Source organism: Adiantum capillus-veneris, chromosome 4, assembly GCF_014529385.1.
Source record: "Adiantum capillus-veneris isolate H3 chromosome 4, ASM1452938v2, whole genome shotgun sequence".
NCBI classification, from domain to species: Eukaryota; Viridiplantae; Streptophyta; class Polypodiopsida; order Polypodiales; family Pteridaceae; genus Adiantum; species Adiantum capillus-veneris.
In genome coordinates, this window is record NC_140934.1 from 175,155,589 (window position 1) to 175,180,018 (window position 24,430).

A 24,430-nucleotide genomic window follows, 5' to 3' on the forward strand; every position below is an offset into this window, starting at 1 on the left:
CGTGCACTCCCACAGTGGAGCTTAGTGGCAGTCTAGAGAAATACCAGATGAAGGGCTAAAATGCTCATTGATGACCATAATTGTCAGGTGGAGTCAAGATTTTATATTGCCAAACAAACCACCTCTAGTTATCAAAAGAAATATTCAAGTGCAACTCTCAACCAAGTTCAAACGAGCTGGCAGAAGAGTTGATCACGGGTTCGTGGCTCCATCGTGTCCAACATTCATTGGAGCAAAAGTAGAATGTCTATTTTCGGACCCACAAAAAGTTTTAGTACAAACGACCCTCCCCTACCCCCCCTTCCCTCAAGAAGAGGGCTTCTGCAGCCTCCTTTCAGCACAATGTGCGGAGATTGCATATCCAACCAGGATCAGCGGCGTGCAAGCAACACGTCCAACCAGCAAGCTATCACTCATTGGATGCCAAGCTTGCAGAAAAAAGCAGCAGTAAATTACCTCCGCCTCTTGTGAACAAGGGGGGAGGCGGCACTTGAAAAATCCGTCTAAACCCGCCCTTTGTGTTTTGGGCTATCACCAACACATCTTCCCTACCTAACCTAAAGGCATAGCCCACAAAGGTCACCTTCTAACCTTGAAAACTCACACGATAGACCATAACAATAGTGACATGGGGCAGGTGGCATGGACCCAGAGACGAGGGACGGGTGGTCCGGGGATGGGGGCGGGGTGGGGCATGACACCAAAAAGGGGATGGCCGATTGGTTGTCCAGCCAGGACACCGTTGGGACACGAGTCGTGACGCTTCCCGGGGCAAGGGACAAATCGGGACAGTTAGTAACGGGTTTGGGGGGCCGGATGAGTGCTGACCAGTTTTAGAAAAACTGGCCATTGGAGGGCGTTTTGCCCATTTTGAACATCAGTGAAGATTGTCCTGATGAAGGAAAGTTTCTCCTAATATTGAATTAGCCACATCCAAAAATAATATTTTAAGCTATCCTCTGGCCTAGTTACACAACTATGGGTGAAGCTTCTCCTTTTGCACTTTGACTAACATGTCAGATATAACGTTGATATCACAAAGAAATTGAAGGTATGCAAGCAAGTAGGCTAGTTTGGCACCTCCATTAACCTTCTGCTTGCGTGCAAGGAAGAACCAATGTATTACCAGCTAATACATTAATGTCCATCCTACATTCTGGTCAATCTGATGTTTCCAAAGTCTCATTCAGCTATTGTTCTACATGTCTTTGAACCTCCTACCTCTTCAACTATTTCACAAAGCCTGTTTGTCAGGTTTCCAAACAGTCACATGCAGTACTCTTCGGTGAACACGACTCGTGGCAAGTGTTGTTTCTTGCACACTCGTCGTTTTTGAATAAGTAAAATCAAGTGCACTCTTCACTTCCTTGGTGCCTACTTCCATGCTTCACATCACTACTCATATTACGATTTCCTGTTAAACTATAAGAACAATCCCATTCATAACATCAACTTCAACCCCGATCCATTCGGAGCCCCCCTCCTGATTTTCTCCTTTACGCAATACCAGATCCTACAATACCTCCAGGTGTCAATACTCAGCTGTACAAACCTTCTTAAAATGTACCCAGAAACTATCCGTGCACATTCCATGATGAATGTAAGGTTTCTTGCATGCTCAGAAAGTTGCTGACTTGCCCTCCCACTTTGCACCTGCAAGGAGTGTACGTCATTTACATGCTTCACAGATTTCAATTACAAGGTCCGGTTCCATAATCAAAGCAATCCTACCCATGCACGACGTTTGAGTCCCCAACCAATCAGCACTGCTAAGCGAATTCTCCTCACCTCGCGACACTTTCATACAAATCTTACAATACCACATTCTGGGATTACTACTCAACTGCACAATTTTCAAAGGCGCTCCCATTGCATTCTTCACATTGTATGGTTTAGTCTTCCACAAAGGGTTTAAGCTTCCACATAGACTCAAATCTTGGTTTGCTATTCAATTTGAACCTCGTTCCGATAATCCTCAAAAGGTTTTGCATCACTTTGGATGTGAGATGACTGTCCCAGTTCATAGTACATACATTCAAGCGCCATGACCTCTTCAGCCTGGGTTGGTGTCCAATCCACGCAACCATTCTCTGTGTCCTCATCCCATCATGTGAAAAGACTTACCGGTGCAGTATGTATGATCTATACCTCTATGACGGAGAATGGTGCAGGACCTACAAAGAAGAGAAAACGGAATTCTACCTGAAAATTCGTCCAGCAGCAGAAAAGGGTCCAATTCCTTCAATTCGGGTCTGCAAGCACAAATGTGAATCTCTCTCTCTCTCTCTCTCTCTCTCTCTCTCTCTCTCTCTCTCTCTCTCTCTCTCTGCACATCACGACACACATACACACCTGCCTATGCTGCGACGCACAAGGGCGCCATCACCCTCTGGCTGCTGCTTCGAGAGCACCTTCTTGATAACAGGACGGGGGTTAGAGAATGGGGAGGCAGCCATCGCGTGGATGGATCGCTGGTGATGAGAGCGATGCACGTGAGGGGAGGGATTGAGGAAAGCTTTGCTAACTGAAAATTGGGGATGGGGATGGTGATGGAGGAGGAGAATGGGGCGCGAGGTTCTGAAGAGCAGAAGAGCGGGCAAAGCAAGCATCAGCAGCAAGAAAGACAAATAGCAGAGGGAGAAGGAGTGGAAGGAGAGGTTGCTCACGGCCATATATATATACATGTGCAAATGTATATATAAGGGAGGGTGTGCGTGCACGAGGGCCAGAAAGGAAGCTCATTCCGAAGTCGCAAAGCAGTAGGTCTCCTCCTTCCTCGCGGGAGTCTGGACTCTAAAGACTGCTATGACGTCCACTTCATCGCCAGCATGACGCAGCGCTAGTACTGAATAAATGTTTTCAGGACGAGAGAGATTTAGGCCCCGTTCAGACTGCGAAACGGAGGACATCGACGGCAAGGCGTTCAATTCACAACATGCAATGCTTCCTAAGCGCTCTTAGGGTGGTTACAGACTGCCCTTGAGTGCCCAACGCCTGCCCAACATTGAGCAGCTTTTAAAAAACTTGTCCACCCAATATTGGGCACTGGTGTTTACAGACACAAGTTTGGGCATTGAACTTATATAATAAAAAATATCAATCTGTTATGCGCAACAGCAAAACCAAGCATTTTTTTCACGCATCAACTAGATCAGCTCTCAAAACTGAAAGTTATCAGTACGCGCAGCCACAAATTAGTTATCAGCTCCAACAGCAAGACATACGACTACGTTAAAAAGTGCTCCGCCAGTATGACAAGATTGTTGTTGCAAAACAAGAATACGCTTTGAAGACTAGAACGAATCAAAACACCAGCAAACCATAGAGACTAAACCATGCACAACACAAAATCATACATTTGACCTACAAGACAAATTGATTGTTCATTCACGACCAGCAAGACAACCACTGCAAGACCTGCAAGACATTGATTGTACTTAACGACCTGCCAAATAAAAACTGTACATTCGACTCATTGAAATGATTCTCAAATGCATTAACAACAAATCATGAGTGAAGACATAACCTTGCAAAACAGCAGTGCACGGATTTGTACTTGATGACCCGCAAACAGAACTGCGTTAACAATAGCATTATCCAGCAAGTACATAAAAATTGTACATTCAACTCATCAAAACGATTCTCGAATGCATTAACAAGAAAACATGAGTGAAGACAAATCTCAAAAGCATTAACAACAAAACATGAGCAAGTACTCTCCAATACAAATCAAGCCTCGACTCTCCAATACATAAAAGATAATTGAGCTACTCGCTCTCAAAACTCTCATCAGCGTAATCATTGTCTCCAAAAACTGCAACAACATTTCTTTGCTCTCTCTCCTTAAACATCACTCTAGCAATGTTATCTCGCCTATGTGCCCCATTGACAACAACATCGGAAGAAAAATCGCCTCCATTTTGTGCCCTCTCTATTGCTTGTGAAGAGTCAGAGTCCATCAAGCAAGAGACTTCTGCAAGAGCGTCATTTAATGCGCTACGAACTGTTGTATCCAAGCTTGTGGCATCCAATTGAGCTTGGGCCCGTTGTAGCTCACCCTGGGCTTCTCGAATCCACCCTTCATCAAATGAATCTGTGTGAATAATACACATGTTATGGAGGACCAAGCATGTTCGGATCATCTTTGGCACATTCTACAAAAGCATGTCACAATGCTTTAGAAGGATTCTGAACCGAGCTTTGAGCATTCCAAAAGCGCGCTCCACAGGCATTCTCGAACTGGATTGGATGTAGTTCCAAAAGTACCGCTCGGAAGATAAGCCGTCTTTACTACCTTTGAAAGGTGGAAGCATCCAAAATCTTGCTGGATACGCACAATCCCCCAAGAGACAATAATTGCCTAGGCAACTTGCTTCACATTTTTGACCTAGCTGACTCCGTTGAAATACATTCCAATCATGCATGGACCCTGCCCACCCTATGTTGTAATCCCAAACAATGCAATTTGCGGCCACTATCATCTGCAAGATAATTGAGTGGAAGCCCTTTCTGTTGAAGTAGTCCTCATGATTGGCTCGAGGTGCAATGATTGGCACATGGCTACCATCTACTGCACCTATCACAAAAGGAATACCGTGGATTGCCTCAAAATCCTTGGCAAGGCTTTGCATCCTGTCAGTCGAAGGCCATTTGACAAAAAGATAATGCAGACCGGAAGAAGACACCGCATCGAAAAATTGGATGACAATCTCTTATGCTGCGGCTGTGGAGATTGAGTACATGTCTGCAATAATTTGGAGACTCGCCCCTGAAGACAAACGATGTAAAGTTACACATACTCTTTTCTCAACATTGATTGCCTTGCGACAATTTGTGTCAGAGCGGCGCATCTTTGGAGCTAACCATGCTGTCAAGAAATTGAAGGTGTCTCTGCTTACTCGAAGCCTGCTCTTGAACATCTTGTCGAAGTAGCTACCATTCAAGCACTACTCCATGAATGTGTGTGGCTGGGGATATGCCCAACATGCATTAAATATCAACATACATAATTGCGCAAAGCATCGCTACAAAGGGATCATTTCATCAATCTTTTTTGAAAATTTTCAATACATCCAAGAATCCAGCAAATGCATTATTGAGAGATCCCAAAAGTTTAAGCTTCTCAGCCTGCTTGGCCTTGCGAGCTGCTTCTGATTCCTTTTGTTCAGCTGCCATGATCTTGGCGGTATTTGCCATATCAACAAGGGAGTCCTCTATTTTTTTGTCCTTTCGTTGGCACTGGTCTCGAGCAGGGCCTAAGACTCTTTCTTTTGCAGCTGATGATGCACCTTCTCCTATGTACTCTGTTGTATGTGCCTGCGAGGGACTCACTGAATCCTGCTAGTCAATGTTGTTGGAGTCACCAAGTGCCGAAGCATGAGACTCGCTGACTACATTCGCTCTGTTATGCATGTACTCATCCACTATATCGTACCAATCACAGGTTATCCTACGATCATTACCCGATATAGAATTGTGAGCTTTGTCTTTCTTATATGCATCATAAACACGTCCCCATTTTTTCCTGCAAGCTTGGCCATCTTTGTCACATTCTAGAAAAAGCGAAGCAAGCTGTGTCACAACCTTTGACCAAATATTTACACCCTGTTTGGGAGGTTTCCCAAAGTCATCATGCATAGTGCCACGAATGTGAATGAGTTGCACAACCCAAGCATCCTTCCAGTTCTCTCTCCCCTTCTTGTCTTTGCTGCCCTCATCTGGACTAGCCATGCTGGCTTGATTCTTCTTTCTTCCTTTCCTTCCACGGCTTGTAGTTTTCATCACTGGTACCACTTCGCTTGTTACTACTTGAATCCTTCGCTTGGCCGGAAATTTGGGTAGCCTACCTTCGTACCCATTTATGCCCTTGCTGGTATCTCCCTCCATTGTTATTGTTGTTGTATCAGCCTGCGGAGGTGAAGGAAAAGGACTCCGTTTTGCGATGTGTTGAGTCGCTGGTCGTATGGGTGGATGAAATGGCCTGAAGCCAAATGGAGATCCTCCCAAAGGGGAGATGGGAAAGCTGCCTTGACCAAGTGAAGGAGAGTATGGGCTTTGAGAATACTGGGACAATAGGGGAGTGAACTCACAATCCTGACTCGCTTGGGAGTAACTAGAAGGACTTTGTGAATCCATTTCCTAAGAAAACAATATAAGACCAATGAACAACAGTTTAGAGATTTTTTAGCACCGCAAATAATTGAGCGAAGCATTCTCAACTTCTTGTAAGCAAACATCTGTATGGAATAGAAATCACATCAGATTTGTCGACTCTTACGAAAATGCTAGTCGGTTTTAGCTCAAGCCAAGGTACAAGGCATCATGCAAAAATTCAACTACTCTACATCCATTGATGTGTACAAGCTGAATCGCAAACAACATGTCGGAAACGCTTAATCATGCAACAAATCAGATCACAATTGCACAATTCTATAGCCAGCACGCATGTGTAGCTGTGTCGATGACAAATATGCCTGACTCAAGCGAGAATAAGACTTTGCAAGTAAAGGATTTGTTACATCAATAGGGACTCAACTCAAATCAAGACCATCAAGAAAGAAAGGGACATAGCAACACCAGCATCATTAATCTGGCAAAAGTAAACGCACTACTACTTGCAATAAATTTAAAATGTATGCAATACCTAGAGGAAGGAAAGCACTAAGGAAAGGCAAATGCTAAAGACAACATATGTGAGAAAAACATAAGCAGTAACTCCATAGCACTCTCTTAAAAAGGTTGTGGAAAGACTCTTGGCTTTCCAATGTCTCTAATCTTTTCATTGACTATACCATTCAACTTTTGCCTAAGGTTAAAAGTCATCAATTCTTCCAATTCATGCGTTTTTCCTTCTTTTTCCAAAAATGTGGAGACCTACTCGAAAAAATCTATCTATCTGTCTCTGAAAGGCTCTCAAAAAATAAAACCTTCTATCTATTTATATCCTACTGGCTCTTCAAAGATAAGATCTATCTACCTATTATATCCTACTGGCTCTTGAAAGATAAGATCTATCTACTTATCTATCTCCTAATGGATCTTGAAAAAATAATATCTATAAGATGTCCTTGGGGATTATTCCCTGCACTTTGAGAACATTAAAACGCAAAGAACTCACAGAAAAGGAACTAGAACAAGAAAAATGGAGCACACACATGCGAATGATGATGCGCCAATATCATTCCCTTTTATATGGCATTTGCCCCTTGACTTTCCGAGTACCACAAACTCTCAGCCTTTCATAATCTTCACATTCACATTCTATAACCTTCACAAACACATTCGATTTCCCATGTTTAGACTAGTGAAAAGTTATTCATATTTCTGAAATTGTGGCACCTCACATCAGCATAGAAAAACTACTTCTCACTTAAGCAACCTTATTAAACCAAGCCAGCTTATTTTAGCTGAAGCAGGAGTAGATAAAATGCATCAAATAAACTAGCTGAAGCGTTAGTAGATAATAAAATTGAAATACCTGGACTGTCAGGGCTGCAGAGATGAAGAGCCAGTAATGGTGAGAGGCGAAGGCTCCCTCAGTGCTTCTTGCAAGCTGCAAAACAAAGCGCTCTCACATCCTTTTCAAATGATGTGCAGGCTGCAAAAAACCACGAATGCGATAAGCGGGAAAGGGATGCTTGCAAATGATTGGTGCTCATCATGCGTGCCCCATCCTTGGACAGTTGTGGCTGGCTGCCCGATTTCGTACGAAGTATGGGCATGCGTTGGTGGCAGATGACTCAGCACATGCGCGCGATGTCCAGCTCTCAGTGTGTAAGGGCTTCTTCGACGATGTGCAATGCTATTGGTCCAACGTTAAAAAAACGGGTTGTCCACCTGTAGTGTGTAAGCAGCCTTAGAGCGCATTTGCACACAACAATGAGCAGAGTTTTGATGACGACACAAACTTTTGGCTGCTTGTGTGAAACGAAGCTTGCAAGTTTTAATGACCACACGAACTTTTGGCTGCTTATGTGAAACGAAGCTTTCGCAAGCTAACTCTGCCAAAAACGGCAGAGTTGGCTGGAGCAAAGCTTTGTTTAACCAAAAGACAACAAGAAAGTTGGGGATGCTCAATCTACTTGCCTACAAATTCACCCTTAGCATCCAACGGCCTGTCAGTCGAACACCACTGGTAACTTTCCCATTGTGTCCCACTCTGTTGAAGGGTGGAATGCTCTACATCCGATTGGTGCCGCCCGCAACGAAGATGGATCTGAAAAAATTTCCTTTTAGCTGACCAACTACTACTCACCACAATACGAGCTCGCACTTGTATGGGTTTTTTGAGCCGACAGTCTGAACGTTGTCATAGTGTCCACATGCGCCCATCGAAAGTGCCTTGGATGTTTTGAACGAAAAGTGTGGTTTGCGCATATGCTCTCCGATTGTTTGTGTCATAATAACTAATATCTAATTCTCCTAAATAATTTCTAATGTTAAACTGATCATTTAATATGGGGAAGTGCCAGGGGAGAAAAAGCTAGAATATTGGTTAAGTTGGCAGACCGGCCACACTAGGGATCCAAAGGGGGGGCCATCTGCAAAAGAGAAATGTGCAACAATGGGCTTTAAAGATCCTAAGTTTCAGCCCATTAAGACTTCCAAAATGCTAAGGTTCCAAAATTCAAAGGTTGTGTCCAAAGGTCAAAAGCTTAGGAATATTGGATGCTTTGTGTGTGTACCAAAAGTCTTCACAACTCATACAAAGGAGGGGGCTAGCCTTGCAAGTAGGGGATGAGAGAGAAACACACACACACACACACACACACACACACACTCACAAGCCTCCTTTAAACAAAGGGAATGAGGGACACATGTCAGCTCCCTAGGCCAGATGCCCACAAGGTGTACTCAAATCCTATTGGATGGCCATGGAGGTGGACCAATGAGAATTAGGCTAGAGTAAATCTAGTTTAATTAATTTAAAAACACTTCATAAAAGGACCAATAAGAATTAAGCTCTCTAGAAGACTATTGGACAGTCTCCCAAGGGGTCCAATGAGCATTCAACAGCCCAATGGCTTGCCTGATTCCTATTGGCCAGGAGACAAAGGGGTCCAATGAGAGTTTAGTTACATTAATTAATTACCTAAAGCTCTCACAAAAGGGGAAAGGGGGACACATGTTAGAAGGCTATCACTTATGCTACTTAACTTTCATTGGCTAAGCTGGGAGAGGTCCAATGAGGTGCTAGCAAGAGCAAATAGCAAGAGGGGTCGACCAAGAGAGAGAGGGGGCTGAATTTTCAAAGGCATTATTGCATACACACTTACACTAACTCATGTGTGAAGCAAGAAGACTCTCTCTTTTCTTCTCAGGCTTTAATGGAAAGCTTATCACCTACTCCAAGCTTGTGAGATGGGAGGCCTACACTAACAACTCTTGGCTTTGTGATGCAAATCCAACCAAGAGCCAAGATTCAATGCATGCTCATCTCCTCTACCATGCTAATTACTAAGCTATGCCATGCTAATATGAGTGATTATGTGAGGAGATGTACATCTTTATCGTAAGACTACTCCTTCCTCTCAATCTAGTCTCATACCCCGCTAGCTCTCACCATCTTCGAAGGTGTGTGAGGTCTTGGGTTCGTGACCGTGAGGGAATTGATGTCCTGTTTTATAAGTGTTTTGCTTAGTGTTTGAAGCTTCCATCTTCATTGCACTAGCTAGTATTGAAGGAACACAAAGAATCGTATTGTAAAATGTCTCTCTTGAAGGGAGAAACCATAATACAAAGCCTTTTGGAGGGGGGACCAGCTCCATGTAAATCCGGTCCTCAACTGTTGTCAATAGCTTAATTTCTCTCTCTTTTGAAGTATTGTTCATGCTATCTAACTAGGTGTTATGCTTTTTGTTGCTCTCTCCACCCAAGCACTCTTGTTATTCTCATTAGGAATCTATTCTAATGAAATGCTCACTATGTTCATGCTATTTTCTGCTACACACAAGTTACTAGGCCATTAAATGTTACATTGGTATCAGAGCACAAGGTTTCTCTTTTCTTGCTCAAGAAGGGAGGTCCTCAAGCTAGCTATGAATGGTTGTTATTATTAATTGCAAATGAGTAAGTAGAATAGGGATTATTCAGCCTTGCAATGCGCTGCCTTCGTGCATATAACGGGGCATCACTGTCGAGAGCTATTGTCTTAATAGTGGAGTCCTACGAGGCTTGCCTACGGTGTAACCACTATTGAGCTATTAGAAGCTTGACAGGAACCGGTGCTATTTTGGTGTTGAAAGACCCTCTCTTCTATTCCTTGCAATTAATGGTATTCAAGCCACGAGTACAATAGCTTGAGTTATTTTTCTAAAGGGGTAAAGAGGAGTAGCAACTAGGGCTTGAAGTGCCAAAGTACACCTAAAAGGTTTACACCTAGAAGTTGTTAGAATGGCTGACAATAGTAAAGAGAGTGAAATTAATGTTAATAACTTTGATTTTGCTAATGAGCAGGCTACTAACGATGCCCTATGCTTGTTAACTACCTTGTTTCTAGGCTTCAACAAGCCATGGGCAATCCATCCCTCCAAAGTGAAGTGTGTTAGGAAATAAGACGTAGCTAAATAGATAATTGAGTAGATTACTTAATGGAGAGAGACAGATTTATATACACGAGATTATAGAGTAGAGAGAGAGAGAGAGAGTACACACGATATACGTGGTTCACCCAATGTGGGCTACGTCCACGGGAAAGCAGCCACTCAATGGCTTTAGTACTTCAAAAGAAGAAGTAGTTTACAAAGGGATTATACCCTTAATGGAGCTCCCGCCTTGCTTCACTCTCACCACCTCACACTCACCTTGTTGCATCAACTTCACACTATGAAATGTGTGTAGAAATGGCCTCCTTTTATAGGCCAAAAGGGCTGCCCTCTCTTATGAGAGACAGCCATGTGTAGCCGCCCTTGTGCGAATAAGTCCAAATCGGACCCTCCAATCCGCCCATGTGTGGCCGCCCTTGAGAAGACAAGTCCGCTTTTGAATTCGGCCACCGGCCACCGGCCATTGACTTCCGACCACTGGCCACCGGCCATTGACCACCGGCCATCGGCCATTGACTACCGGCCACCGGCCAACCGACCGGTTGTTTTCCGACCACTTTCCGGCCGCAGTCCGGCCATAATATTCCGGCGAAAAAAAAGTCTCGGGGGCCTCCGCCCCCGAGGCCTTTAAAGTTGCCCCTGATTCTTGTCCGTGAAAATTTTGGTTTCCGGTGAGTGATTTTCCTTCACGCACGATGGCTTCTCCTCATAATGGGGGCCTTACAAATGTGCGCTTTTACCACAGAAAATTACAAGGGTAAATCAGGCTCCATACTTAACAATCTCCCACTTGGAGATTGATCTCCAAACCAAACCTGTGACTGCTTTCCATTTTGGCTTCTTATCCTTGAATGCCGATTGAAGATGAGCAAAAGCTCAACTTCTCCTTGTTGACCACCTTTGTAAACATGTCTGCAGGATTTTCACTTGCATGCACCTTTCCTAGCTTTAGTTGTCCCTCTTCCAAAAGAGTGCGTATGAAGTGATATCTCACCTCAATGTGCTTTGTCCTTGAATGAAAGGCCGAGTTCTTCGCAAGATGGATAGCGCTTTGTCTATCACTGTACAAGACACAATTGTCTTGTTTGAATCCAAGCTCTTCTAAGAATCTGTGAAGCCACAGAATTTCTTTGCTTGCCTCCGTCATTGCTACATACTCTGCTTCCGTGGTAGAAAGTGAAACCACTTTCTGCAGCTTTGAAGCCCAGCTTACTGATGTGCCTCCAACCGTGAAAACATAGCCAGTAGTGCTCCTTCGAGTATCTTTGTCACCTGCCATATCTGCATCAGCATACCCTTCTAGAAAAATATCAGTTCCTCCAAAATACAAAGCATTTGTTGTTGTCCCTTTCAGATACCTAACTATCCACTTCACATCTTGCCAATGCTCTTTACCTGGGTTGTCCATGAACCTACTCACAACTCCCACTGCATGTGCAATGTCTGGCCTTGTCCAGACCATAACATACATTAGAGAACCTACCGCTGCAGCATATGGAACTTTAGACATATAGGCTATCTCCTCTTGTGTCTTTGGACACATATCCTTCGTTAGTTTAAAATGACCAACCAAAGGTGTAGAAACTGGTTTTGCATTTTGCATTGCAAACCTTTCTAGTACCTTCTTGATGTAATCTTCTTGAGATAGCTTTATTGTCTTCTTCGTCCTGTCCCTTGATATTTTCATACCAAGTATCCTCTTTGCAGCACCTAAATCTTTCATTGAAAAAGATTTGGATAGCTCCTCTTTTAGGTCTTTGATGTCCTGCATGTTAGCACTTGCAATCAACATGTCATCAACATACAACATTAGGATGATGAATTTCCCATCTCCCAAATTCTCCGTGTAGACGCAGTGATCCGAGTTGCATCTTGTGAATCCATGATCCAACATCCATCGATCAAACTTCAAGTACCATTGTCTTGATGCTTGCTTTAAACCATACAAGCTCTTCCTTAATCTGCAAACCATTTTCTCCTTACCTTTTACTTCATACCCCTTTGGTTGAAGCATGTAGATTTCCTCCTCTAAGTCACCGTGAGGGAATGCCGTATTTACATCTATTTGCTTAAGATTTAGATCATGAGCAGCCACAAGGCTTAAGACAAGCCTAATTGAGTTCATTTTTACAACAGGAGAAAATATTTCATTGAAGTCAATACCTTTCTTTTGAGAAAAACCTTTTACCACAAGCCTAGACTTGTACCTTTTCTTCCCACCTTCTTCTTCCTTTAGCTTGTACACCCATTTGTTTTGAAGTGCCCGCTTACCTTTAGGCAACTCAACCAACTCCCATGTTTGGTTGCGATGTAGTGAGTCCATCTCCACTTGCATGCTCTTCGTCCATTCTTCTTTGGATTCATGTTGCATAGCTTCTTCATATGATTCCGGCTCTCCAGAATCTGAGATCAAGAGATGGTTGAAGGAAGGAACAAACCTTTCTGGAGGTCTACTTGCTCTTGTAGATCTTCGGGGAATAGGTTGAGGCTCCTCATTTGGTTGACGTTGTTGCACATTGTCACCATTTGCAGTCCTTGAGTCTTCACCGTCCTCAAGCTCCATGTACTCATCACCTGTTTCTTTTGTTTGTTTTCTTTCCAAGTAATCTTTGTATATATTTTGTTCATTAAAAATTACATCCCTACTCCTTAAGATTTTACCATCTTCAGGATTCCATAGGCGATACCCAAAGTCTCCTTCTCCATAGCCAATGAAGAAACACTTTTTGGACTTTGCATCTAACTTTGATCTTAGGCTTCTATCTATGTGCATGAAAGCCTCACACCCAAACACTTTGAGAAATGCATAATTCACCGGTTTACCTGTCCATGCCTCTTCTGGAACTTCCCCATCCAATGCCGTTGAGGGTGACCGATTGATTAAGTACACAGACGTACTTACAGCTTCCGCCCAAAGCTCAAACGGTAGGCCTGCGTGTAGCCGCATGCTTCGTGCTCGTTCCATGATTGTCCTGTTCATCCTTTCCGAAATCCCATTTTGTTGAGGTGTCCTTGGGGTTGTCCTTTGCCTCCGAATGCCATTGCTAGCACAAAAGCTTTCAAAAGCTTGGCTACAATATTCGCCTCCATTGTCGGATCTGAGGCATTTAACCTTGGTACCTGTTTCATTCTCCACAAAGGCTTTCCACCTTTGAAATATGGAAAATACATCGGATTTATTCTTCATGACATAAACCCATGTTTTTCTAGTCGCATCGTCTATGAATGTTACATAGTACAATGAGCCACCAAGTGATGGTGTACTTGCAGGACCCCAAGCATCAGAATGAACCAACTCAAGTTTTTTATTTTTTCTTTCATTTCCTGATTTTTGAAATTTTACCCTCTTTTGTTTACCATAAACACAATCTTCACAGAACTCTAAGTCCACTTCTTTCAAACCTGGTAGAAGCTTCTTTGTTTGAAGGATTTGCATTCCTTTGGCACTCATATGCCCAAGTCGGTAGTGCCACACCGCACTGTCAACTTCTGTAGTTGCTGCACAAGCTGAAGGTTGCGTGCTAATAGTACACAAGTAAAGTGTACCGACTTTTTCACCCTTGGCAACCACCAAAGATCCCTTTGAGATCTTCCACCGTTTGTTTCCGAATGCAATGTTGTGACCTTCATCGTCCAATTGTCCTGTAGAGATCAAATTTTTGCGAAGAGAAGGAACATGCCTAACATCTTTAAGCTTCCATTCATTTCCGTTAGCAGTTTTGACAGAAACTGTACCTTTGCCGACAATCTCACAAGCTTCATCATCTCCCAAGTATACATACCCAAAATTACCTTTGGTGTAGTCTTGGAAATGTTGCTTGTGTGGTGTCGCATGGAATGAAGCCCCGGAATCTACTATGCAGGAATTAGACACATTGTCTAATGAGAGAATTAGAGCATCTTGCTCTACTTTACCTGCCACATTGGCCTCCGATGTTGGCTTGTTGTCTTGAGACTCTGTCTCCTTCTTCTTCTTGGACCAGCAATCCTTCTTGACGTGGCCCTTCTTGCCGTAGTTCCAACATTCAAGAACTGACTTTGTGCGTGACTTGCTCCGCCTTGAGCGATCACGACCCTTTTGGTTTTTGAACCTCTCCTTAAGCCTTCCTCTTGTTTCCACTGGTAGTGCAACACTTGATGATTCTCTTGTGCTTCTCCTTCGCATTTCCTCGCTTAGGAGAACACCCACAACATCATCAAACTTAAGAGTATTTGTGCCAGAGATAGAGTTACTTACAACCATCACAAGGCTGTCCCAACTATCCGGTAGAGATGATAGTATAAGGAGAGCTCGCACTTCGTCATCGAAATTGATTTTCACTGATCGAAGTTGACTTATGTTTGTGTTAAAGTCATTTAGGTGTTCTGCAACTGAACCATTCTCTGCCATCTTTAGATTGAACAAGCGCTTCATAAGAAATACCTTATTGGATGCCGATGGTTTCTCGTAGAAGTCGTCAAGTGACTTCATCAAGTCCTCCGTGGTCTTCATCTCCGAAACATTGAAGGCCACTGTTGACGCCAAGCTTAACCGGATTGTTCCCAGTGCCTTTCGATCAAGGACAATCCATGCTTCATCTGTCATTGTTGCGGGCTTCTTCGCAAGACCGCCTAGTGGTAAATAGAGGTCCTTCTGGTAGAGATAGTCTTCAATCTGCATCTTCCAATGTTGGTAGTTTTTGCCGTTTAACTTCTCAATCTTGAGCTTCCCTTCCTCCGCCATAACTCCCACTCAATTCAAGGAATCTTTTCCTTGAGATAATTTAGCTACGAGCAAACCTTGCTCTGATACCAGTTGTTAGGAAATAAGATGTAGCTAAATAGATAATTGAGTAGATTACTTAATGGAGAGAGACAGATTTATATACACGAGATTATAGAGTAGAGAGAGAGAGAGAGAGTACACACGATATACGTGGTTCACCCAATGTGGGCTACGTCCACGGGAAAGCAGCCACTCAATGGCTTTAGTACTTCAAAAGAAGAAGTAGTTTACAAAGGGATTATACCCTTAATGGAGCTCCCGCCTTGCTTCACTCTCACCACCTCACACTCACCTTGTTGCATCAACTTCACACTATGAAATGTGTGTAGAAATGGCCTCCTTTTATAGGCCAAAAGGGCTGCCCTCTCTTATGAGAGACAGCCATGTGTAGCCGCCCTTGTGCGAATAAGTCCAAATCGGACCCTCCAATCCGCCCATGTGTGGCCGCCCTTGAGAAGACAAGTCCGCTTTTGAATTCGGCCACCAGCCACCGGCCACCGGCCATTGACCACCGGCCACTGGCCAACCGACCGGTTGTTTTCCGACCACTTTCCGGCCGCCGTCCGGCCATAATATTCCGGCGAAAAAGAATATTCCGGCAGAAAAAAAAAAGTCTCGGGGGCCTCCGCCCCCGAGGCCTTTAAAGTTGCCCCTGATTCTTGTCCGTGAAAATTTTGGTTTCCGGTGAGTGATTTTCCTTCACGCACGATGGCTTCTCCTCATAATGGGGGCCTTACAAATGTGCGCTTTTACCACAGAAAATTACAAGGGTAAATCAGGCTCCATACTTAACAAAGTGCAACGATAGCTTCGTGCTCATGGGATTCTCTAAGCTCTCCACCATGACGAGAGAGTACCTACAAAGCCTCCTTGTGAGACTCCCAAAAGAATACTCTCTCCGATTTGGGAAGAAGAAGAGGATCCATACGAAGGGCTCAAAAATTTCGTTCTTGATGACGCATCTCCTTCTCAAAGGAGAACTCAAGAGCCCCCACCGAAGGAACGAGAAAGAAGCGAGTCTCCTGCCACATCGGCGGAGATGGCTTCACGAAGACGGCGGGCGAAACGCTCTCCGTCACCTCCAAAACGGAGAAGACCATCACACACTTCTCCACACCGTACTTCAAAGAGGGCTAACAAAAATCAAGAGAAGAAAAAGGCGAGAAAGAGGACACCCTCTTCTCCATCTTTTTCATCCTCTTCCTCTTATGAAAGTGATGGTGCAGACAAAGAAAATCAAGGCAAGAAAAAGGCAAGAAAGAGGTCACCCTCTTCTCCATCTTCCTCAAATTCTTCATCCTTTGAAGAAAACGATGGTGCAACTTTTGAACCATCAAAAAGAAGAGGCCATAGGAAATCCTATGCCGCGTGGAAGAGGTCTCCAAGCTCAAGAAGTTCAAAGAGGGAGGGAAGAGCATCTCTTTCCTTACCTACGATGACAACTTTGGTGCTATGGACAAAGTCTTGGCCTTTATCCAACAATTCGATGCGGAATTTGGAGATGAGGGCTTCACGGAGTCCTCTAAGCTACGGGCCAACGGTGGTCTAGCCTACGGGCCAATGGTGAAGCTCCACGAACATGGAAAGCTTTAAGAGCTTTCATTATGAAGCAGTTTTTGGCCACTGATGCCAAAGAAAAAGTTCTGACCGAATGGCGAAGTTTGAAGCTCTCCCCCTACAAATCCATTCATAAATATGTAGACAAGTTTTGGGACCTACATCTCAAAGCCACTGTCTTCAAAAAGATGGATTTTGGAGAGCAAAAGCAACAATTTTGTGTGGGCTTAACTGAAGAAATGGTGGAATATGTCAACTCCCAAAGGCCACGCACCATATCAGCGGTTATACACCATACTATGGTGGCTTCTCGAATCCAAACAGGGGCTAAGAGAAATTCTAAGTCCACGAAAAACAAGGGTTCCAATGAGCCTAAGGGGAAGGACAATGTCCAAAAGTCTCCTAAGGGCAATTCCAACAAAGCTAAGGAGAAGGGAGTTTACAAAGGCAAAAACAAACTCTCTCCTGAAGAGCTTGAGCGTTATCACAAGGATAACCGTTGTTTCAAGTGCGGCGAGCAAGGGCATGTGTATTGCACTTAAGAACACCCGTCATGAGCCTCCTAGAGCTACCTTGGTCGAAATCCAAGAGGAGAAAACTCACCACAAAGGATCTCCTCTATGCCATGCTTGGGGAAAGGTAAGAGAACATGATGATTTTATTCTCTTTGACCCTAGTTCTACTCACAATTTCATATTCATAGAGTTGGCCACCAAGCTAGGCATACAAGCTTACGAGATGGGAGATGTCCTACCCGCAAACGGTACTTTCAAGGGGCAAGAAGCTTCAGTCACTCCCTTAATCGGGAAATTGAGGCTCCATGTCCAAAGCTATGTGGACAAAGAGGACTTATTTATCTCTTCTCTAAAGCATGATAATGTAATCCTAGGGGCACCATGGTTTGATCGCATGGCTGCCAATGTTAAATTCCCTGAAAGGAAAATCTACTTTAGGTTCAGGGAAAAAGATATGTACATAGATGCTAAGGAAATGGGTAACACCATACCCATTGTACATACACAAGCTTTCAGCAAGTCAATAAAGAGCTCTATTTTCGTGTACATGATTTTTGTTAAAGATTCTCAAAATGAACCTAATGCTTTAGCAAAAGAAAATATAAACACTCACAAGGAATTAGAGTTATCCAATTTTCTCAAGGGGTTTCAAGATGTCTTTATTGACGACACCCTTGTGAACTACCTCCTAAACGAGGCAATGATGACCATGCAATTGAACTTCTTTCAGGAAGTTTACCCCCTAATAAACCTCCTTATCGAGTTTCTCAATCTCAGCAAGAGGAGATTATGCAGCAAGTGCATGATTTAGTTGAGAAGGGCATGGTTAGGTCTAGCTCATCTCCATTTTGCTCACTTGTGCTATTGGTGCAAAAGAAAGACGGCACATATCGTATGTGTGTCGACTATAGAGCACTAAATAGGATCACTATCAAGAATAGGTTTCCCGTTCCACGGGTAGAAGACCTATTTGATAAGCTACAAGGGTCCACCTACTTTAGTAGGATTGACCTAAAAAGTGGCTATCATCAAATAAGGATAGTTGATCAAGACATTATAAAGACCACATTTTGCACTACGTTTGGTATTTATGAATATACTGTCATGCCTTTTGGCTTGACCAATGCACCAGCCACATTCAACCGCTTGATGGAGAAGCTATTCAGGCCTCACTGAATCTTTACTAGAGTGTTCTTTGATGATATCATCATCTACTCTAATTCATTAAATGAACACAAGCAACATCTCTAGGTAATATTTCAAGTCTTAAGAGAGAATAAACTTTATGTTAATCGAAAGAAAAGTGAATTTTTCTTGCAAGAGATTCAATATTTAGGTCACATTATCTCTCAAGATGGCATCCAAATGGATCCATCAAAGTTATAGGTAATAAAAGGATGGCCTAAACCAAGGAATCTTCATGAACTAAGAAGCTTTATAGGTATGTGTGCATACTATAGATGCTTCATAGAAAAGTTCTCACAAATTGTAGGACCATTACATGGCCTAACAAAGAAAAACGTTAGGTATACATGGTCTGCCAAGGAGAACAATGCTTTTGAAAAGCTTAAAGAAAATCTTATCTCTCAACCTTTGCTTACACTTTTGGGTCTCTCAAAGCCATTTGAGGTCCAATGTGATGTTTGTGGTGATTGCCTTGGAGCTGTTTTGCTTCAAGAAGGGCACGCCATTGCCTATGAAAGTCGAAGGCTCGACCCTGTTGAGCAAGCTCTAAGCATATATGAAAAGGAATTCCTTACAGTTCTACATGCCTTAGACTCATGGAAGCACTATTTATTGGGGACTCCTTTCATTCTGTGAACGGATCATCAAAGTCTTAAGTACTTCATGACGCAGACCAAGCTCTCCGACAAACAAATGAGGTGGGAAAATTTCCTTTCGCAATTTCATTTTCATATTGCTCACATTGCTGGCAAGCATAATCAAGTAGCCGATGCACTCTCAAGACGACCGAGAGTGAAAGCGGTTTCCATAGCAACTCACAATGATTTATCTTCTATGATAGATGAGTATGCTATTGATCCCAACTTTCGAGATGTGATTTCAGCCCTTGCACTAGGGAAGAAAGAGGAACCATTTACTTTACAATATGGTTATCTTCTTTATGGAAATAGACTATGCGTTACTAGCTCACTACGTGAGAAAGTAATGTATGAATCTCATGCTCCTCCTTATGCAGGGCATAGAGGGATTTAGTCTACCCTAAAAGGGATTGAAACATATTTCTATTGGCCTACCATGAAAGCAAACATACAAGAGTATGTTTCTAAATGTGTGGTATGCCAAAAGACAAAGTTTGATAGAGGGAAGCAACCTGGATTGCTTCAACCTTTGCCAATCCCTAATTCACCATGGGAGAGCATATCCATGGATTTTATTTTTGGATTGCCTAAGTCTATCTATGGGAATACGGGAATGTGGACGATAGTAGACAGGTTCAGTAAACAAGCTCATTTTACACCTGCCAAAAAGACTACCAAAGCCCATCAAATGGCAACCCTCTTCATTTTACAAATCTTCAAGTACCATGGCTTGCCAATGTCCATACTGTCGAATAGAGATCCTAGAATGACCAGTAATTTTTGAAAGGGTCTCTTTGAGAATTTAGGAACAAGGCAAAATTTCTCTTCGGCCTATCACCCGCAAACGGATGGCCAAAGTGAAATAGCTAACCTAACAATTCTCAATCTACTAAAAGCCTATGTAATGGAAGTAGATCAAAGATCCCAATGGAAGAATTACTTACCCTTAGTGGAGTATGTCTACAATAACACTATACATACTTCCATGGGAAAAGCACCTTTTGAGGTAATTGAGGGAAGATCAAAAAGTTCCCTGCTACTTAAGGTATAGGGGAAGATCTTCGCGGTGGCAGATGAGTATAGCCAAGACCTACAAGAATCTTTCCAAAAGATTAAGGATGCTATCTTTATCTCATAGCAAAGGCAAAAGGCTGCTGCTGATAAGCACAGAAGAGCCCAAGCCTTTAAAGAAAATGATTGGGTCTTACTCAAATTTCCCAAGGCTTGATTAAGGCACACGACGGGCAAGAATTCTATGGGACACCAAAAGTACTATGCTAAGTTAGCAAAAAGGTACTATGGTCCCTTCCAGATTCTTAAGCCAATCAATGAGATGGCCTATCAACTCAAGTTGCCTAGCCATTGGCTCATACACAATGCTTTCCATGTGAGCCTAGTAAAGCCTTACAAAGGAGAGCCACCTCAAGAACCAACTATTGAAGACCCACCAGAGATCGAGGACCAAGAAGAGGTGTTGTAGCCCGAGTCCATTCTCCGATGTGAAGACAAGGTACTAAGAGGTGGTAAGACTATCCGATGATATCTTATTAAGTTTAAGAATTATCCTTTTGAAGATGCTAGATGGATGCAAGGCATACAATTAAATGATAACCTAAACCTTGTCAATGCTTACAATGCTTCCCTAGAGTAAGCGAATGTACAAATGTTTAAAATGAACAAAGTTTTTGTCTTATAAGACTCTCTTTTTCTTTATTGTGCACACAAATGAAGTAGTAGGCATGCTTAGATCAAGTTTGCAGAGACGACGTCTCCCAAACACCAAGTAGAGCTTGTCACTCTACTATGGAAGATTGATAGGAATAATGTGCAAACATGCTTGTGGCAACTTAGGATCTCAAGTGCCAAATGGATTAGTCATCCATTCTGGAATGATGTCGTAGGGTAACATAGGGGTCCTCTACCCGCTAGAAAAAGGACTAATGAATATGATTTATCTTCTCTACCCCATAGTCAGGGACGACTATGATCTCAAGAGAGAGGTAATGTCATAATAACTAATATCTAATTCTCCAAAATGATTTTCTCATGTTAAATTGATCATTTAATATGGGGAAGTGCCAGGGGAGAAAAAGCTAGAATATTGGTTAAGCTGGTAGACCGGCCATAGTAGGGATCCAAAGGAGGGAAAATAGGTATCCAAAGGGGAGGCCATCTGCAACAACAGAGCAATGTGAAACAATGGGCTTTAAAGACCCTAAGGTTCAGCCCATTAAGACTTCCAAAATGCTAAGGTTCCAAAATTCAAAGGTTGTGTCCAAAGGTCAAAAGGTTAGGAATATTGGATGCTTTGTGTGTGTACCAAAAGTCTTCACAACTCCTACAAAGGAGGGGGCAAGACTTGCAAGTAGGAGATGAGAGAGAAACACACACACACACACACACACACACACACACACACACACACACACACTCACAAGCCTCCTTTACACAAAGAGAATGAGGGACACATGTCAGTTCCCTAGGCCAGATGCCCACGAGGTGTACTCAAACCATATTGGATGGCCATGGAGGTGGACCAATGAGAATTAGGCTAGAGTAAATCTAGTTTAATTAATTTAAAAACACTTAATAAAAGAACCAATAAGAATTAAGCTCTCTAGAAGACTATTGGACAGTCTCCCAAGGGGTCCAATGAGCATTCAACAGCCCAATGGCTTGCCTGATTCCTATTGGCCAAGAGACAAAGGGGTCCAATGAGAGTTAAGTTGCATTAATTAATTACCTAAAGCTCTCACAAAAGGGGAAAGGGGGACACATGTCAGAATGCTATTACTTATGCTACTTAACTTTCATTGGCTAAGCTGGGAGAGGTCCAATGAGGTGCTAGCAAGAGCAAATAGCAAGAGTGTTACCATATACATGTGGTAGTGATGTGTGTGAACACACTAGGACCGCCGGGGCATTTTTTCCCTCTTTAGGAGGTTTTTTCCCCCGTGCATTGTATATACGCCCATCACTCTAGGGCTATCTATCTTTCCATTGCACACTAAGTTATACACTCTCTATTGTGTGCCTTGAGCTTCCTTCGTCTTCTCCAAGCTGTGTGTGTTTCTCTGCAACCCTAATTCCAACAATTGGTATCAGAGCAGGTCACGTCCTCCCGAGCTTAGTCGCCAGCTGCTCTGTATGTGCCCGAAATGTACCGCACATGACCGCATTGGGAGTGTCAAGCATGCCTCGTGTACCTTCGTGCGGGAATGCACTTTTAGTAGGGGGGGATCTCAAAAGGTGTAACTGAAGGGCCTTCGGGGATTTCAAAGGGTGTTCCTATTTTCCTATAAAATGGAGGAGTCCTCCTTGTACGCATCATCAGGTGTTCAATAAAGCATTAGTCATGGAGTCTGATGTATTCTTGTCTTACTCTTTCGTTCTCCCTCTCTCTTTCTATCATCTCTGTTGAGGGTTCGTGATGCCCTTAACACTTTGGCGACCACGGGTTTCGAATTCACGGGATACGACCATGGAATTAACCTTCTGTAGGCAGCAATTCTTGGAGAGTGCAAATGATGGTGGGCAGCAGCTCGGCACGGGAACTGTTCTCAGTTATGGCAGCAACCGGAGTTCTGAGCCTGATGATGGCTGGCAGCCGAGGACGCAGAGTAAGGGATTGTTCAATAGTCATGACGACCTTGTGGTTGATTCTGCAGATCCGGGAACAGTAGATGACCCAAACTTCAGGAAGTTTATCCACTGGCGCATAAGCGCCTGGGTTTTGGACTTGCGGGCTAGGGCGGAATTTCAACCAGTACAGGCGGCAACAAAGCGGATGGCAACCAAAAAGTTCAAACCTATGGCAGCAAACGACACGATGCAGGAAAAAATGCCAAAATTTGCAAAGCCGGACTTGGGCATGAATGCACAGACGGTGGAGTCAAGAAACAATAATAATGTGCTATGGCTGGTGCGATCTGCACAGAAGGCAACTTGCGATGGCGTTCAACTTTTTAGAGAAGTTGGGTGCTTTCTTCTGAAGTGCGGTACCGTACGCAATGCGTAGCCAGGTATGCGGTGCCTATACAACAAAGGACAACAGACAATCAATTCATTAGCAAAGCTTCGAATGCAATGCGGGTTCAGTTGCACAGCTTTGCGGCACACTCTAAATGCGGTGTATGCGGTATTTGTGTGTGTTCTGGCATGCGGGTGCCAGAGTCCAAACCTTTGTTGTGTTCGAACCTTGATCCCATGTGCGGTGATGCGGCTCTTACAGATTGTGGTGGCTGCCCTCGTAGATCATCTAGAAATTTTTTTCCAAAATAATCCATATTTACCTTTTCACAACAAATACTTAACTATTAAGCAGGAATTGACACAATTCTAGATGCGGCAATTACATAAGCATTTCGCTTCGTAAATAAAACATGTGCGCATGTCGATGGCAAAATGTGGAACAATGCGGCAAGGGGTTCGCAAAGTTTGCGGCCAATTACGGGAAAAATTTTACCGAGTCCGAGATGCGGGTAGATGAAGATGGTTGGTCCAGGAGCAAAGAGACAAAGAGCCAGGAAGCGGCCTCGACGATCATTCTTGCGTCACACTTCTCGAATTCCAAAAGAACCAATCAAGGGATGCACTTGTGGGTTCGCACAGTCCACCGTGCGTGCCAGGTGTATGTGCCCGAAATGTACCGCACATGACCGCATTGGGAGTGTCAAGCATGCCTCGTGTACCTTTGTGCGGGAATGCACTCTTAATAGGGGGGATCTCAAAAGGTGTAACTGAAGGGCCATCGGGGATTTCAAAGGGTGTTCCTATTTTCCTATAAAATGGAGGAGTCCTCCTTGTATGCATCATCAGGTGTTCAATAAAGCATTAGTCATGGAGTCTGATGTATTCTTGTCTTACTCTTTCGTTCTCCCTCTCTCTTTCTATCATCTGTGTTGAGGGTTCGTGATGCCCTTAACATGCTCCAACACACGCCTTCTCACTTTCTTCGATTTCAGTGAGCTTTGGCGAGCGTTCGCAGGTCGACAAATATTTTGGGTCAGCTCAAAGAGCTTGGTCTGCTCAGAATTTTGATTTGGGCTCATTTCGGCCTCCGTTTCCACTATAGGCAGTACTGCATAGGCTATTTCGTCATTTTGTGAAGAATTTCTGTTAGTGCCATTTTCTGCATAACAGGTGCCTTATAGTCTTCTACGGTTTGTGCTATATAGCACAGGTTGTTCCCGCTCCGTTTCTCCTATTTTCGGGCAGTTTTCACAT

The 24,430-nt window shown here is 43.4% G+C and overlaps 1 protein-coding gene and 1 pseudogene across 1 annotated transcript in view; both read right to left on the reverse strand.

Annotated features, from left to right (window-relative positions):
* The window catches only part of LOC147460389 (RmlC-like cupins superfamily protein), a 6,050-nt gene extending 3,230 nt beyond the window's left edge, over positions 1–2,820 (reverse strand). Inside the window, exons 1-2 of the mRNA XM_086511474.1 lie at positions 2,353–2,820; positions 2,203–2,252 (exon numbers count right to left, since the gene is read on the reverse strand). Of these exons, the coding sequence (XP_086367600.1) occupies positions 2,203–2,252; positions 2,353–2,684 (382 nt within the window). The 5' untranslated portion in view covers positions 2,685–2,820. The remainder of the gene's footprint in view (positions 1–2,202; positions 2,253–2,352) is intronic.
* A 127-nt stretch (positions 2,821–2,947) lies between these two features.
* On the reverse strand, positions 2,948–13,491 carry LOC147460390 (uncharacterized; annotated as a pseudogene).
* Between the last annotated feature and the right edge of the window lie 10,939 nt (positions 13,492–24,430).